This window comes from Pempheris klunzingeri, chromosome 10 (assembly GCF_042242105.1).
Source record: "Pempheris klunzingeri isolate RE-2024b chromosome 10, fPemKlu1.hap1, whole genome shotgun sequence".
NCBI lineage: Eukaryota > Metazoa > Chordata > Actinopteri > Acropomatiformes > Pempheridae > Pempheris > Pempheris klunzingeri.
This window is the reverse complement of record NC_092021.1, coordinates 8,106,158-8,123,184: the sequence shown is the minus strand read 5'-3', so window position 1 is coordinate 8,123,184 and position 17,027 is coordinate 8,106,158. Positions and strand designations below refer to the sequence as shown.

General features: G+C 40.1%; 2 protein-coding genes across 3 annotated transcripts in view; one reads left to right on the top strand and one right to left on the bottom strand.

Moving 5' to 3' along the window:
* gulp1a (GULP PTB domain containing engulfment adaptor 1a) overlaps positions 1-13,510 on the top strand; it is a 68,968-nt gene extending 55,458 nt beyond the window's left edge. For both annotated transcript variants that reach the window (XM_070837678.1, XM_070837677.1), the window contains 9 exons: positions 296-357; positions 5,034-5,105; positions 8,116-8,214; positions 8,385-8,522; positions 8,703-8,819; positions 9,210-9,296; positions 10,431-10,569; positions 10,792-10,886; positions 12,723-13,510. In XM_070837678.1, the coding sequence (XP_070693779.1) occupies positions 296-357; positions 5,034-5,105; positions 8,116-8,214; positions 8,385-8,522; positions 8,703-8,819; positions 9,210-9,296; positions 10,431-10,569; positions 10,792-10,886; positions 12,723-12,794 (881 nt within the window). In that variant the 3' untranslated portion in view covers positions 12,795-13,510. The remainder of the gene's footprint in view (positions 1-295; positions 358-5,033; positions 5,106-8,115; positions 8,215-8,384; positions 8,523-8,702; positions 8,820-9,209; positions 9,297-10,430; positions 10,570-10,791; positions 10,887-12,722) is intronic.
* Positions 13,511-14,807: 1,297 nt separating this feature from the next.
* The window catches only part of col5a2a (collagen, type V, alpha 2a), a 37,900-nt gene continuing 35,680 nt past the window's right edge, over positions 14,808-17,027 (bottom strand). The window contains exon 54 of the mRNA XM_070837724.1: positions 14,808-16,382. Coding sequence (XP_070693825.1) covers positions 16,236-16,382 — 147 coding nt within the window. The 3' untranslated portion in view covers positions 14,808-16,235. The remainder of the gene's footprint in view (positions 16,383-17,027) is intronic.

Below are 17,027 nucleotides of genomic sequence, written 5' to 3'. Positions count from 1 at the left end.
TTCCTGACAAAGACAGCAGGGAAGCTCACCTGGTTAAATAAAGATTTAAAGATAAAATACAGATCTGTAGGAAAATGCTGTAACCTCCTTATCTCATACATGTTTCTGTTCACATGTTCAGCTCCTCCCTTTTTCTGCGATGCAGTGTTGTGTATGCACTTTGTTGTGTAATACCATACCTTTAATTGTGTAAGATTTAACCAGTTACGTAACTGATTGTACATCTGCCATACCTTACCGAGTGAGACCGTTGATTCAGACCACTTTACTGAGTGAGCTGTTTGTGTCATTTCAGATAAATCATGGATGCACACCCCAGAGGCACTGGCCAAGCATTACATACCCTACAATGCCAAGGTATGCTCCACCATCACACTGTTGCACTGTAGTGAGCACTGGAAGAGCTTTTTGACTGTAAAAGAAAGGGAAAAAAATGCTTTTAAACAATGATAAAATGAAACAAACTTCCTCCTTTTGTGGCTTCCACCTTCCTGTGCTCACAGACCCTTTATCCCTTTACATCACAGAGTTTTCATTCAAAGATAATTTGGATATTTAATAGTGGATGAATTCATTTGGATGCCACCACAGCCTTAGTTTGAACTGTCAAAAAGTGTATATTCTATTATTTATCTTCCCGAGCAGCTGTTTTCCCGCGGTGCTGTGTTGATAGATATCATCCTTGTCAAACTTTAATTTGAAGCCTTCTTGGTATGTTTACTTATTAATGAGTATGTGAGTGTGGGGTGTTTATGTAAAGTGACTCATGCCTCTTTGAAAACCAGCCAAAGCTCCTGGTCCCGACATAAAACGAACACGCTCAGTCTGAACTGGAAGCATGGCTTGTCGTAAAGCACTTTTTAAAAAAATTGCCGTTTTTACTTTTCAAATATCCAACAAACACGTCTTGAAGGAGGACTGTCGAAGTCGGACAGCACTTCCCCGTCAAACTGTGCTTTTGCTGCCTCTTTTCGACGAGCTTCTCTTCTATGAGGCACTGAATCTGTCAGCCCACATGCTGATGGAGCTGAGGTGGAGCCCCAAAAGTACTCCCAAACTGCTGAAGCTCCCTTAAAGTTTGCAGCAAAGAAGCAGAAGGGAACCAGTACAAGACACATCTCTAAAAATCAAAGCATATTGTCAGCATTCACTGATGAGTTGCCTGTCTGGCTAAATTTACTGGGATCTGAGCACACCACTCATCACTGCAGGAATCAGAGGGAATGAGACAGCCAAAGTGCTGAGACTGTACTTGGCCTATTCTCCCTGGTTTAACACACTCAGAATTATTGAAAATAATCTCACTTAGCAGTTTATTGTCCTATCTGCTTGCTAGAAGTTTTTGCCTTAAGAAAAGCTAGAATTTTCAATGTTTTTCAACTATTAATTCAACAAGGTCATGTAAATCTTCTGTGTCTTGAATTATTTTGAGCACTACTAAAGTACCTGCAATATTTTCATCTTCTTTTTCCCTCCAGACTTTCTGGAACTAACCCTAAGATGAAGTATTGTTTTTGACATGGCCTGTAGTTCTACAGCAGGGCTCTAGCTACTAATGAGAACACATTGGCTCTCGACTTTTCTGGCAGTTTGGAGGTTTTCATTCTACAGTTAAAAACTTGTTTGTTTTCGGCCAAGCTAACGAGAAAACTATATGTTTAACATTTCAGCATTTCAAAACCACAGTTGTAATCATCTAACTAGCTTTTAATTAACTAATTAATTAATTGGTGAGTCTGTAAAATGTCAAAAAATAGTGAAAAATACCTTTTGTAATTTCCCAGACCCCAAGATGACGTCTTGAAATAGTTTATTTTGTCAACCAACAGTCCAAAACTCAAAGGTACTACAGGTGTTTTATTTCTGATTCAGCCCCCTTAACAATCAGAGGAGACTATCAGCGGTCTGGTACCTTGGTCAATACTGATGTTCGGCCCGTTTTATCTGGTGATGTGAGGAGTTTACAGATCCAATCTTAAACCCGCCGATCTGCTGACAGACGCATTGGAGCTGCTTCAATCATTTCAAACGTGTTTGATATTTAGGACTCAAAATCTGGATAATAATGTCACTGCTTTCCACAACTGCTTCCCTGTGAATTCACATGAAGTCATCAATTGCTCCCTCTGGTGCTACAATCTTAATTATTTCCTGTAGTGTGTGATGCGCCATTCTTTTCAGAGCTTGTAGTTTATGTTATGGTTATGGTTAAGGTTAGGTTTGAGATTAGAGAGAGGAACATCTGTGAAGATTCTCCCTATGTGTGCGATTTCAAGATCAGTCAGGATTTGAAAACTCCTGTAGTGTGAGCCCGACATAAAACTAAGGTAAGGAGCAAATCATCGCACTGGAGAAGCCACAACCAGATTAGTATGATTGGTATTGTGCTTATCAACACATTTGATTAATTTTCAGGCAATCAATCAACTAATCAGCTCTACGTTTCATTTTACAGGTTGGTAATTTCCTGCAAAGTGTCATAGAAGGTAATTTAGTACTTATTATAGGGAATTTAGAACTTAAAGTTCTGAGACTTTTCATTTAGTCAGAGTTTCTAACCAGTAATGGATTTACTTTTTTACTTTTTGAGAGAGAATTTACCATTTATTTACAATTTACCATTTCACATAAAAATTGTAGAAAATGTAATTAAACATTTAACGGAGTAACTAAGATATGAAAATGAAAAAAGAGTGTTAGGTTCTGGGCAATTTTGATACAATCTCAGGTGTACTATAAAGTAAGGCTATACATACTGTATATAAGATAAATCGTTGCTACAGCCCTGTTTGAGAGTCTGACTTTCACAATGAATATATCGTCCACTGTCGTGTGCTGCTGTGTTTCAGTGATGCTACATTGATACTAGAGCTGCAGCAATTAGTGGAACAACAAGAAAAGGGTCAAGCTATTGGAATACATTGTGTTGGGCTATTATAGCAGCCATTTTCTGACATTTTATCTGCAATACAATCACTCGAGAAAAAAAATCCCTAGTGGCAGTTGTAGCTCATTCTGAGGGGCCAAATATGTATCAAGAAACCCTTTAACACCTCTGGCCTCTACAGTCCAATAAAGTAAGACAGATGCTGCTGTTTCATTTTATGCCAAATTGTTAGCCTGTTATCAACATGTCACACTACTGACCAGGATTTTTCAGTCTAGGTGGCATTTTCCTGTTTTGAATTTAATTAACTTTATGTTCTGGTGACATTAGAGACTGTCATCTATTTCTATAGCCCATCTGTTTCAGTGCTCTGCCACGTCTTTGTTCTGAGAGGTCCTCATGCATTTGGCTGTTGTACAAAGCTGCTATTGATGCTTTTTTGGCGCCGCTTCAATGAGTTTCTGCCAACCTCTGTAATCAACAAGTGTTACTGACCTCTGGACTACAGCAGGAGAGAAAACTTTAAAGGATTTCTTTGCTGCTGGGATCAGAAGATCTAGCATCAAGAACCACACCACATTTATAAATCACTTGAATGACACGTGATACAAATCCTGCCTTTTCTAAATTTGTTGGGAAAAAACAATCAGAGCATCTTTCCGTCAGGAGGAGTGACCTGTGCATCGACAATGAGATGCACTCTGAGAGCAGTTTTCACTCTTAATTGTGTCGTCTCATTGAGCTTGTCAGACCTGCCCGGGGGGGGGAGATGTCTGTGCATTCTGAGTGCAGCTTCTGCCAGACTTATGAGGGTGCACAGTCCCTTTCCGAGCTAGTGTGAATCCTCCCTGTAGGAATGAGGGGCAGGGGTGCTTCATTTTTCAGCTGCATGCATCAGTTGATGGATGAGCCTCTGAGCTTGGTCTACCTTGTGAAACCTCCCCAGTTGTAGCCTAGAATGCACTGGTCAGGAACAAGTGCTTCTCCATTCTATTTTGGGCATCTGTCAGCGGTGCTCTCAGACATGTCCTTAAGTGTGTAGAGTACATTTGTCACACCGATGCAGAGTACTGACAGCAGAAAGCTTCAGTCTAGTTTCTGGCTCTATTGATAAACACCATTTTGGCATTTTCAATGTAGACCCCGACTGATATTGCAGGTTTGATTACTCACGGTCCTTTAATGCTTTAGTTCTTTTCATGTTTTGGTAAACATCAGCAGTCACAACAGTGATTTTCATTTATTTTTTTTAAGTATGGACATGCTGCTTCACAAAATATCACAATCATATTAACTAAGTTCTTGAAATGCCCTAAACAATAGTGTGCAAGACAGACAATTGTTTACATAGAATAACATTATACCAAACAGACAATTTGTCTCCAAGCCAAGCCGCACAAGTAAATGAACATTAGCTAAGCCAAGTCATGGAAAGCTTCACACGGGTTTTTTTGTGTCATAGAGACAATCCATGTCTGTCTGAGCTGTTTGCCGTGTTCCAGTGGGAGACATTGTTATTTTGTTTTTCCAAACCTTTAAAGGGCTGAACCCAGTGTTTATGAAGTCTGATAGTGGAACAGGCTACACACATTAAGCTCAGGAGGCACTGAAGCAGTGTGTGTGACTGGAACAATTACTTGCTGCTGCTGCTGCTGCTGCCGCTGCCAGATGGAAAACACGATGTTCAGGCACAAAGGTTAATGGCTCCATCTGTTGGAGGATGGCAGAAGTGCCGCTCAGCGTGTGTCTGTTTGTGTGTGTGTGTGTGTGCGTGTGTGTTTGTGTACGTTCATTCCTCACATGTATGAGGCATATGCTTCGGTACCTTAGCAAGTGAAATCGTATAAGATGGTGAATTTATGTGAGCATAAATAATGTGATACAAATGTCATCCACATTCAATCAAGAATAAGAAAGACGAGATGATAGTGACTCAAATGCCGCCTCTGATGGATATGCTAATGTAAAGCAGTTCATTTTTTTATACAGATAGAAATCTGATTGAAGTCATTCCAATCTTCACTTTGTTACCTTTATGTGCTGTTTAATGCTCCAAACACTTGCTTTTCCACAGTACAGTATACAATATGTCTTTGTGGTGTTGCTGTCGTATCATGGATGTATGCCTTTTTGTTCTCTTTTCTAGTTCCTTGGAAACACAGAGGTTGAAGCGCCAAAAGGCACAGAAGTTGTAAAGGATGCAGTCAGAAAGCTAAAGGTAAAGCCAGTCCTCAGGAATAAGCTTGTAGCTGAAAGGATAGAAAAGTGTTCTTGAGAGACCAGATTTGATAGGGGACTCGGAGCAGGGGGGGTGGGAGTGAGTGACAAATGCCCCCCTCCCCACCACCCCACCGCCCCCCCACATCAGTTGCCAGCAAGGTGCCCTTGGAGTTTTTGTGTGAATGCCTATAGCTGCTGGATAAGCACAGCAGTTCAGTCAGTCAGTGTTACCCGGGTAGATGTTAAGTTCAATAAAATGGCTATTTATCTGCCTTGGAACCTGTTTCACACGCCAAGCTTCTATCCACCATCATACCATTTTATTAAAGCAGAGATGCTTTAATACACACTGACAAACTCAGTGACACATAATATCTCTCACGACTCGTTCCTCATTTGAATTAGACGATCTAATTAGGTGTTGCAGCCTAAATTTGCATATTAATAGGGCAAAACTTTGATTTGGTGAAACAACATAATCTCTTAATACTAGGTTACACTGTTAATACCACTCTAATATTACCACTATAATATCTATGCCACAATTAAAACTGTACTAATCATGTATTAACTATGGTTTAAATTACTATATGAAATGTGAGAGGTGATGGTAGAACTAACAAACCTACAGGGATAATATGAAATTATTTGAGTCTCTTTCAGCTCATTGTTTTGGTTCTTTGATTCCTCTCCCATAAGCCCTCATCTGATGACCTCAAATGAATGCTAATGCGACTCAAACCTGCATTAATTGAATACTTTGGCTATCTGGAAGCAGTGTAACAAGCTATAGACACAACATTGATACATTAGTGTTATAAACTTCCCAGCTTACTTTTAGTTTTTGTCTGTGCCTCCTTTGCAGGTAAATGCAGGACGTAAAACCAAAACAATGAGCTGACAAACCCTGAAAGGTTTTATAGATTAAAATCATAGTGATAATTCTCTGTGCGTTTTCCATCATGAGTAACACCTCTCACATTTTATAGTCATTTCATCTTTTTTTTGCAACATTTCCTACATACCTCGGGTCTTTAGGGACCCAAAGCTATTGTTGTTAGCAATAACAAACACTCAAAAATATATTTTTGCCATTTATTTTCTTTTTAGCATCGTTTATGGATGTTATATTTTTTTCATGAATTAATTTATTTTAGCACACCCCTTTATATTTCATGTATATTCTGCACTATTTTACACAAAGGCTATTGTAGTTTCCAGTAGACCGGCACCTATGAAACCCAAATTAGTCAGCACAGTAATCACAAATCACAGTGACTTGCTTGTGGTCATTGCTACATGGTTGTGTGCATGTTGCAATGCCAAGTTGCAAATAAACCAGCAGAGCTTGGCTTTTTGCATGGGAACAGCCACAACCCAGACAACTTCTCCTTTCTCACAGCTTGTTGGTAATGTGGCTGTGCTCGCTGCCCGCTGGCCTCTCCTCTGTCTTCTCCTGCCAAGAGTTGAATCTGTGAGGCCACTTGTAGGGGAGGACTGTTTTCCCAAACCCATACCTCTATTGTTGCATTACATTTGATCTCGAAAGCCTGTTTGGAAACCAGGGCTCTGTGGGTACTCTCCCAAATTCACTGGCAGCTAGGACAGGCTTAAGTATCCCTCCAGTGATCATGTGAGGGGAAAAATAGCTGGTTATGCAAATATGAGAATTGAGAAACAGCCCTGGAAGGCATGTCTCAATCAGTTAGATCGAATACTGCAGTCTCATATCAGTTAGAATATAAATGCCTGTGTGGTTTTATTCCCTGTAACACACACATACTGTTCTCCGTCCTGGTCTGTTCATGTTCATGTCTACAGGCCCAGAAAAGTAAATGTCTTAAATTACAGACGCTTAACTGGAGGCCTTACAAGGGTTTGATTACAGCTGAAGTTATAATTTTACTGTAAGCCTTGGAGTGATGTAGGGTTAGAGGCTGTAAAAATACTGAATACTTAATTGGAGAAAATGTAGTTTTGGCTCGCGCACACACACACACACACACATTTTTACATGTTAAAGTGAAATAAGGCAAATGTTAGAGCTGGAGATTCACTTTTCGCTTTAGTGTGTTTATATTAAGACGGAAATAATAGTAGGGTATCATCAGCTTCCTGTAGGTTTCCTTACATGTGATGACACAGAGTCTCTGATCGGTCTCCTTTTTGACTGACCTAAACTCACCGCCTTGTTAGTCTACCAACGTAACTGAATGAATCACACATTTGGTTCATTTCTTCTTGAATCTTATGTAAAATATTCTCTTAAATAAAGTCTTATTGCCCTTTAAGGATAACATGCTGTTATGAATTTACATTTCTATTAGTAATACATTGAACGACTGTTTGCTATTTGACAGTGTTTGAAGTAACCAACCTACAGCGAATTATCAGTTCCCCTCCCCCAAACTATTATAGCCTCATTTAGCTTGAATAGCTTGAATATGAACTCACAGAGCCGTCTGAGCTGGGAACTCAGCCGGGCACGGCACACCACCGGTAACATTCTAACACTCTGTTCCAGTTCATGGTTGAAGGATGGAGCTATTTCCTAACTTATCTCTCCTTCCCCCTGCTCCCACTGGGGGGCGCTGCCACGAAGAAACTAGTCAAATCACATTCTACTAGTCTGCAGTTCAGAGAAAGCTAAAATGTTAGCTAACCCTCACATCTATATATTATATCTACATATTTTGTATTCATTCTACTGCACATTTTATTTACCACTTTTCTATGCAGTATAACAATGTTGCAGCAGAAATCAAAGTCAGAAAACCTGAAGATATAAATCATGATGTACAGTCTCTTGAAGTATAATTACAATAAATTGTAATAACACTTCTAAATACATATCAAATCAGGAGATAAGCACATCATCCTAGCCCTACATTGAAGGTGTGTAGATTTGTTTCTGGGCTTCAACTTGTACTGTTTTATCTCATTAGAATGGGGTTTTTTTGTTCCTCATGAATATCAGTGCAATAATAGGTGATTTCACTCACCGGCAGTTTCAGAGACATATCAAGAAGTCAGAGGGACAGAAGACCCCCAAAGTGGAATTGCAGATCTCCATTTATGGCGTGAAGATACTAGATCCCAAGACAAAAGTGAGTCCAAAGATATGAATGTGAAGATTTAGAATTTTTGAAAGGTGCATTGATACACTGTGCGTACACACCCGAAGAGATACTGACAACAAACATTACGTAGAGAAGGAAGTAATTTGTTGTCAGCATTCACGTCAGTAAATAATGAATGCATTGTGTTTGTTTTCCAGGATGTGCAGCATAACTGTCAGTTACACAGGATATCCTTCTGTGCAGATGACAAAACAGATAAAAGGATATTCACCTTTATCTGCAAAGACTCTGAATCCAACAAACACCTCTGCTACGTGTTTGACAGTGAAAAATGTGTAAGTGTCTTCTGCTTTCTTTTCGCTGGGTTTTGATTTCCCTCAAAACACAATGAAAGCTAATGTTGTCCTCAGTTTGGTTGATGTTTTTACCTCACGCAGCCAACCGACAATGATCAGTTCCACAGTAAAGACGCTGTATGTGAGTTGTAGGTAAAAGTCTTTGCTTCCCATCTGCAGGCAGAAGAGATAACTCTAACTATCGGTCAGGCCTTCGACTTGGCCTACAAGAAGTTCTTGGAGTCTGGAGGCAAAGACGTGGAAACCAGGAAACAGATCGGAAGTCTGCAGAAAAGAGTAGGTGTCACGTCCAGTTGACTCAGCTTGTTTACTCTCACCTAGACTTTAATTTACTTTGCAAACTTGTACCAGCATGCTGACACGTTGGTATTTTCATGAGTTAGTGCATAGCTTGTTTCTCTTGATGGAATTAAGCTGTGTTGATGAAAAATGTCAGTAAGAAAAAATTAAAGATGGTAAGCTCTGTTGTTACAGACCTAATCTGAAATTCACTTATTGTGCACCCTGCTGAAACGGCCCTAAGTGGTCCTCGAGTTGTGACCATTTTGTCAAAGTAGAATTTTTAAAAGGGACAAATCTAAATTTGTCAAACAGTTTTTACCAACTATTTCTTAATTATTTCAGGACTGAATTTACAACCACTGTCGCGCTCTTGTTTTTATGCAGATTCAAGAACTGGAAACGGAAAACTCTGAGCTGAAGAAGCAGCTACAAGATCTTGAAGAACAACTGATGATAGCTCACGTGCCACCAGTAAGGACAGCATTAATACCTATTTTCATTTAATACATTTTATGCATTAATTGCTCAATGTTCTTACTGTTGCTTACTGATAAAACAATTCATTATTAGCTTCTCTAACCTCAGTGAACTCTTGACTAATGAGTTCATTGTTTAATTCGCTAGTTTCAAGTCTTCAGTACAGCATGATGTTCATTTACAGAGTACAATACATACAATACATGATTAAACAGGGTATGTGTTATGTAGGATTGCCTTGTGCCTAGTCCTAACCAATAAGAGGTTTGGGGAATTAATGCCACCACCAAAACCAAGATAGCAACGGCCAAAATGTCAAAGTCAAGGCTTTAAAACAGCTGACCACAGACCGACGGGCGGCGTCACGGTGGCCACGTCCACTTCTTATACACAGTCTGTGCTAAGGACAGCTGTGTTTGCTCATATTGCTTCTGTGATTAAATATACGGCATCAGCCTGAAGTTTGGAATGACCAAACTTATCTGCAGGGGAGGCAGTGGGGGTCTAAGCTGTGTCTGAAGCAAAGCAATTACACACCTGATTGGTCTGATGAGGAATGTGATACGCTCACCATCTAATTGGGCCAAACGCCAGTACCTGTGACAGCCTCCTGTGAATGCAATTACCCATTCCTCTCCTAACCTACAACACTGAATAATATTGTGCCTTTCTGGTCATTTTTCTGTCTGCGATCTTTCCTCAGCCGCTGCACATAAACGCAGCTAATGAAGCGTACATGCTGCAGAGGCCCTCCTCTCTCTTCTGGTGTCACAGCATCAAGTCGCTCTCCTGTCTGGAAATCTCCTCTGTCACGCTCACTCCTATGAGCTCGCCGGAGTCCAACTTGTCCAGCGGGCTACTAACTCCTCCACCTGCCAAACCTGCTCTCCTTCCTCCTAAGCCTACCGAGGGCTGCAGCATCCCGCGGCCTCGCGTAAACACCCTGCGCTTCCTTTCTGTCTGCCTGCTCTTTTCTGTGTCGCTGTTCCTGAAACCTAAATATCTCCCGCTTTTTGTCTGTCTTTCGCTTTTTTCTCCTCTTTCTCTTGCTCTTGTGTAACAATAGGTGTTTAGTTTATCTATGTGCAAGCTCACATGAGTCTGACCCCGGCTTGACTTCATACACAGGCAGGGAGCATCTCCATGAAACCGCAGTCGACAGACGTGTTCGACATGGTCCCCTTCTCTCCTGTGACACCTCTGGCGCCCATGCTGGCCAGCAACGGCTGCCCACCACCCCCACCGACCACATTACCACCAGATATAAGTGAGTAGTCACAGTCTCATCGTCAGATTTACAGGTTTTCATTGGTTCTCCAGTTCCTGAAAGATGTCCTCTGCAGAACGGAAGGACTGCTGCAGTTAAAAGCACACTCGGCTTTTGTTTCAATGTTGTAGCACAATACACGGAAGACATTACTTTACTGTCTGTTGAAGCTTTTTTTTTTTTCCTTTTCAGTCAGTGTGATATTTATCTCTGTCTCTACAGGGAAAGACCTGTTTGGTGCTGAGCCATTTGATCCGTTCACCTGCGGGGCAGCTGACTTCCCTCCAGATATTCAGTCAAAGCTGGATGAGATGCAGGTGAGCTCCTGTCTCTCTCCTTCCTCCACATTGTGTTTTTAAGAACGGCAGGGAGGCTGCCTGAACTGTGAAACCCCAGACTCCTGTCGGTCTTATTACCAGCATCAGCACTTTAAAGATTAAAATCTTCTTTGTTTATCTGAGCAGAGGTTTTCTGCATCATGGTTTGGTCTTAATTGGCGAGCTCCAGTACCCCGTTCATTAAAAGTATTAATGTTAAACTAGATCATATTTGTCAAAGTTGTACACAGAGCAGGAAAACAAGCAGATATGAAGGATTCTTTCGTTCTTTATTCCAGTTTATGGTTTTTCTGAAAAAGCTGAGCATAATTTAATGAGATCTTAAGCTAATTCAGTGGTTTCACTCCCTGATATTTAGATTAATCAGGGACGTGAAATGCATTAATAGAAAGTCTTTTGTGTATCACTCAGTTCTGTTGCCATGTCCCTTCATGCATTTCAGTGGAGTGACATTTTATTCACTAGTCAGAGAGTCAGAGTGTGAGTAAAAAGTCAACTCAGTCAACAGCATTTACTCAGCCACATTAACCCTTCATCAGAGGCTTCAGATATCATAGTCAAGGATGTGGCTCACAGTCTCTCAAGCTGTGGGCGGGACTCTCTGGGGGGGGGGGGTGTGTACAGAGCAAATGCAAGGGAGCTGTGAAAATGGGAAAAAAAGGAACGAGGCTGATCTATGATCTATTTCGGTCAGATTGTGTCAGATTGAGGTGATGCTCATCAACCAAACATGTTACCACACAACTTTTAAATTGACTTAAAATTGAATAAAGCATACATATGAAGTTATTAATGCAGATTAAGTTGATACCACAAAATTCCTCTATGATGTTTTACATTGTTCTAATGTGTGGGAGACATTTTCTGTCCTCTTCACAAACGGAAGCGCAATCATACAGTCATTACAAATACATCCACAGCAATCAGTCATTCTCTGCAAAATTGCAAGGTTTTGAATTACAGTATGATTACAAAATAATGACCTCTGGAGCTTTTAATCAGCTGCAACATCTGTGATTCTGCCTGTGAAACAAATGCTGAGTTTTAGCAGGGGGTTGCCAGTAGGAGGCGATGTTGCACTTACACTTCTTTTAAGTTAATTTAAACTTTTTCCTCATCTTCTGCTTTAATACTAACACCTGACTTCATCTCTTGTTCCTTCCACCTGTAGCGGCAGAGATGGTTTGTACTCTTTGCTCTGTGCTAGCTTCAGTCTGTGTCTCCGCCTCGCATGCTTTGGAGGATGTCGCACGCTCTCACAAATCCGCTGTGGTGTAAAATGACCTCCTCTGCGGTGTCTGAAATGTTCATCTTTCTCTCAGCAGGGATACAGCATGTTGTGTTCAGGCCTTAATGTCTTTAATTAGCAGTTCTCAGCTCTCGTGCTCTGTAGTTGATGAGCTGCTCTTGTCTCAGATTGTGGCTTGTTAATTAATGTGAGCAAACATCCAATGTCACATTTGATAGGAAACTGTGCATCTATAAGGCGCACATTAAAGTCATTACAAGTCCATTTGGCTGCATGTTCAGCAGATATTTGCAGCTTGCAAAATAAAATATCTCTGGACATCCGATAACAGTTTCACCAGCGCTTGTTCCATCAACATGCATGCCTTCTTGTTTGTGCTTGAGTGTATGATCTCGCACATAACACATGACCAACCGCGATGGAACGACATTTCATTCCCCTTTCCCCGTTGGCTTTAGTGTGAACATTACTCAGACCTCCCGTGTAGCAGCACCACGTAATCTCACAGACTATGTCGGCGTGCGAGGTCACTGAGCGTCACAGCTGCTCTCTGGCTTGTCTTCCAGGAGGGGTTCAAAATGGGACTAACCTTAGAGGGCACCGTCTTCTCTCTGGACCCGCTAGACGGCCGCTGCTGATGCCAAGACGAAGCTCTATGTTGCGTACTTTTAACTCGTTTGTATGAAGAAGTGCCAAAATCCACTCCACGGTCGAGTCAAGATGTCACAGTTTTCATCTTGAGGTTTATATGCATTTGCATTTAGATTGGTTTTTTCGATATTTCAAGGTAGACTCAGATCCATTATAGAAAAGAACTATTTTTTTAAAAATAAAAACTTATGGAAGGAGTAGTTTTGAGTACCTTTGCTTGCACAGGCAGTGAGAGATGTAAATAGTCGAATATGTCCAATGGTACACAGAATTTTCATACGTATGAGACAGTTTGTGTGAATGTGCCATTTGAATTCTGTATTGTCAACACATTCCTGTTTGTAAGCCAAACACAAGCTGGTGAAGAAAATAAATGGAATCTGTATCATTAACAGAGCTTGCCCCTAGCATCACATAGCTTATTTTACTCAACATTAACACACATTAAGTAGATACGTGATATTTTTTGGCTTACTGACCTTTCTGCCCTTTGTGTCTGAGTTGTTGGTTGTTTGTATTGTTTTTTTTTCGTATTACACTTTAAGATTGAGTTGCCATTTCAGTATTTACTTGTCATATTTTAACCTTGTCATCATTTTAGTCTTTACTTTTCTTACACCAGAAGGCACTTTTATTGGACAGCCTCTGTCCATATACAGTACTATTCCCATTATGTTACTTTTGGTTGCATTGACTTTGCTGTTACAGTTATTAAAGAAATCTCACAGCAAAAAAAGCTATTCACTATTGTTTAATATTATTTCTGTGACTTTATACAGCTGTTGTGTGTTTGAAATGCTTTCAGATCAAAGATTTGATTATGAACCACAGAGCTGGTGTAGCTCTAAGGATGGCGGTGTCGGTCGATCAGTCCAGCACTTTGAAATATCTCAGTGGCCATGAAGTCTTGTACAGACGTCCGAGGTTTCTACAGGGTGAATCCTACTGATGTTGTTAATCCTTTTCCTCTGGCACCACTAGCAGGTCAAACTTTTCATGTATTTAATGTAATAGCGTTCAAAATGCTGTTCACACCACAGTTGTGTAAAAGAAGTGGATGTACCTCACGGGCCTGAAAAGTGAAGTCGATATGGACATGCCTTTAACCTGCATTCTTTCTGTTCGTCAGCAGGAGACACGCACCACTGGAGTTTATGGTCTCAGTCGCTAGTTTCACATCATCTTCAAAAAAGCACGATGTTCATTTGGTAAATTATGGTTCCATTTTGGAGTGCAATTGACCCATAAAACAGGGTGGTAGTATCTTTTGAGTAACCATCAGAGACGGAGGAATAAACTCACACGTGACATCTGGCGTCAGAATCAAGATGGCAACAGCCAATAAAACTAAGATGCCGACTTTTATAATGCTAAACCACTGTGTGAAGTCGTACAACCTATGGCTCTCACATTGTACGTTCTCAGACGAGGTCTCCTACTGACTTTGGTGATACTCAGACTTTTCCTCCAGCACCACCATTAGGGTGACATCGTTGTACAGTAATACTTTAATGACTTGTCATCTAGATAAAAATGTACTGTGTCCAGTGTTTTGGTTTTTGGTGATATACCTGCAAAACTATTATTATTGCAAATAAGCTAATGTGAGCATGCTAATACGCTAACCTAAGAGTGTAGTCTGGGCAGATAATCCCTGTTAACATCATCATGTTAGCATTGTCATTGTGAGCATACTGACACTAGCATTTAGCTTAAAGCATAACATGGGTGTAAACTCTTAGTCTTGCTGTAGATGCGTGTGTGATTTGTAATGATGAAGTTTCAGCAGCGATTCCCTCTGCTGTTGTCCTACTTCTTCAGTTCCATCTGAGCTAAATTTGTGGTGCTGTGTCTGATTTCCTTACCTTCATCTCTAATTTTCCTTCATCTTTAATGTTCGCCTGAGGATTTCTACCCACTTGAAGCTGAAATTATTCTATTATGGAGCAAAGTTTTTAAAAAACCCAAACTCCTATGAAACAAGAACAGGCAGAAAAGAAGTATTTTCAATATTTATTTTCAATGGATGAAACGCATCTGCCTCCAGTGTGGAAAGCCCCTTCTCCCTCCACGTCTCTGCCTTTGGGGTGTCAGCAGGCTGTCAAGCCTCGTTAAAGTTACAAATCTATAATAAATATGATCAAATACGAAGCAAATGGTCACAATAGAATTACTTGAAGGCACATTCAGGAAAATTTAAAACAATCTGCATACATTAGAAACAACTGCGAGACTATGTTAGATACATAAATGTTTCTTAAACTACAAAATATTTCTAAAAATGAGTTTGTGTGCAAAATGACAAACATAAAGGACCTAACTATACCTAAATTAATATGACAAGAGCTTGGGGGGGATTAACAAGCATTTTGTTTAATTTGTTGCATAGCAAAAAAATACAAAGCAAACAGGCACTCACAGCCACGTTATTCTATAAAACTGATTATAAAAAAAAAAAAAAAAAAAAGATTTCAAGAGCATATAAGTCCAGGATACTGAAAAGGGGGAACTGACATGCATAAAAATAGAATATTCTGTGCTACCTCTTACTGTATATATTGAAATTGAATGGAAAAAAAAAAGGTTACAAATCACCACACACCACTCACACGACACCTCATTCATCTCTCCATTGTTGACAGAAAGATCTTTATTGGTATCCCCAAACCCTGCCCTGTACCGCGCAGCCGGGAGAAGTGCACAAGGATCATACTACTTACAAAACAGCACCTGTGAAAAAAGATTTACATGTAGCGTCGTTGTTTCTCAGTTTCGATGACGAGGTAGCTAACACTGAGGAGTTGACAGTCTTAAAGTGTCTTTAATGTTCTACGTGGTTGGTACAGAGTTTAAAAATAACTGGATACAGACATTGGTTCATCAAAACTGTCATGAGAAAATACCTGTGCCAGTGAACGCATCATCGGCTGTATTCGTTTCCTCAATAGCACCACATTGTTTTATATTCAAACATTTAAACAAAAAAAAAATTAATAGACAAATCTATAAAAAATAATTGTGGAGGGACAACATTTGTCATAGCTTTAGTGGGATCTCTTTGGGCCTATAAACAGCAGTTATATTTACCATTTTAAAGCTTCCATATTCATAAATCTTTGGCAATGTTTTGTGAAATAAAATTAAAGGCTAAGATCTTAAGATTAAGAGCCTCAAAATGCATCAAGCTCAAGTCAAACATACACAAAACAGAGGAATGACTCTGATTTTAACCAATTTGTCTTTTAAATTCCAAACATTCATTCTAACTTACAAATCTTCGATGTCTTGAACTGGGTTGAAAGGCACAATAAATATCTTGCCACAGGGCCAGAATAGTCCTCAGTACTCGTATGTACAATGTGGCTGATCGCGTCAGCTGTCAGTTCAATAGTCTCAGGATTCTCCTCGACGCATCCCTGCTGACGATTTTACAAGAAGCACACGGACCCGATATCGATGCCGAACTCTTGATTAGGGCCACCAATGTCCACGGGGGCAATATCCACAATAGGAAGTCTTGCTGTTTTCTGTGTCCTGTACTCAAACACTGTCTTGCCCCAGTTGCCATTCGCTTGCTGTAGAAGACAGACAAATGGAAACATTTTAATGATCATTTTCATTAGACTTTATGAATTAGTATAAATATTTTTTCCATAGTAACTTTAGACTCTTAGCATTTGTTTTTATAATTTCTTATAATCAATAAATTCCATGAAAAATTGATCCTCCTAAGAAATGATGTTTTTGTATCCACGGCCTAACAAATCTTATTCCTCTGTGTTATAGAGCTCTGTTGTTTATAACTATTAAATATCCTCCACTGTTGCACTGGGTGGCGTGAATCTCTATCACCATGAACACCGTTGTTGAATATTTTAGCTCTGTTTTAGTCTCCACCCACTCCTGAGAGCAATATCTGTGTCTTTAGCCGCTAAACTCTCCACTATGTCCACTGTCTTGCCGTATGGTGCTGGGAAAGCACTGCAGTGGGTTACAGTGTGTTTATCAGATGTTTCGCTAAAGCCAGCTGTGGCAGGAAAGGATGCTAATGAGAGCTGTGAGAGTGAACCAAAACAGTGACATTGTGGGACGAGTTGAGAGCCAAATGCCCCATAATGCTGAGGGGTTGGTTCATCACTACAAACTATCACATCACACAGAGTAATTTTGACTTTTTTTTTTTTTAAGATTTGAATCTCAGAAGGTACTGAGAGTAAAAC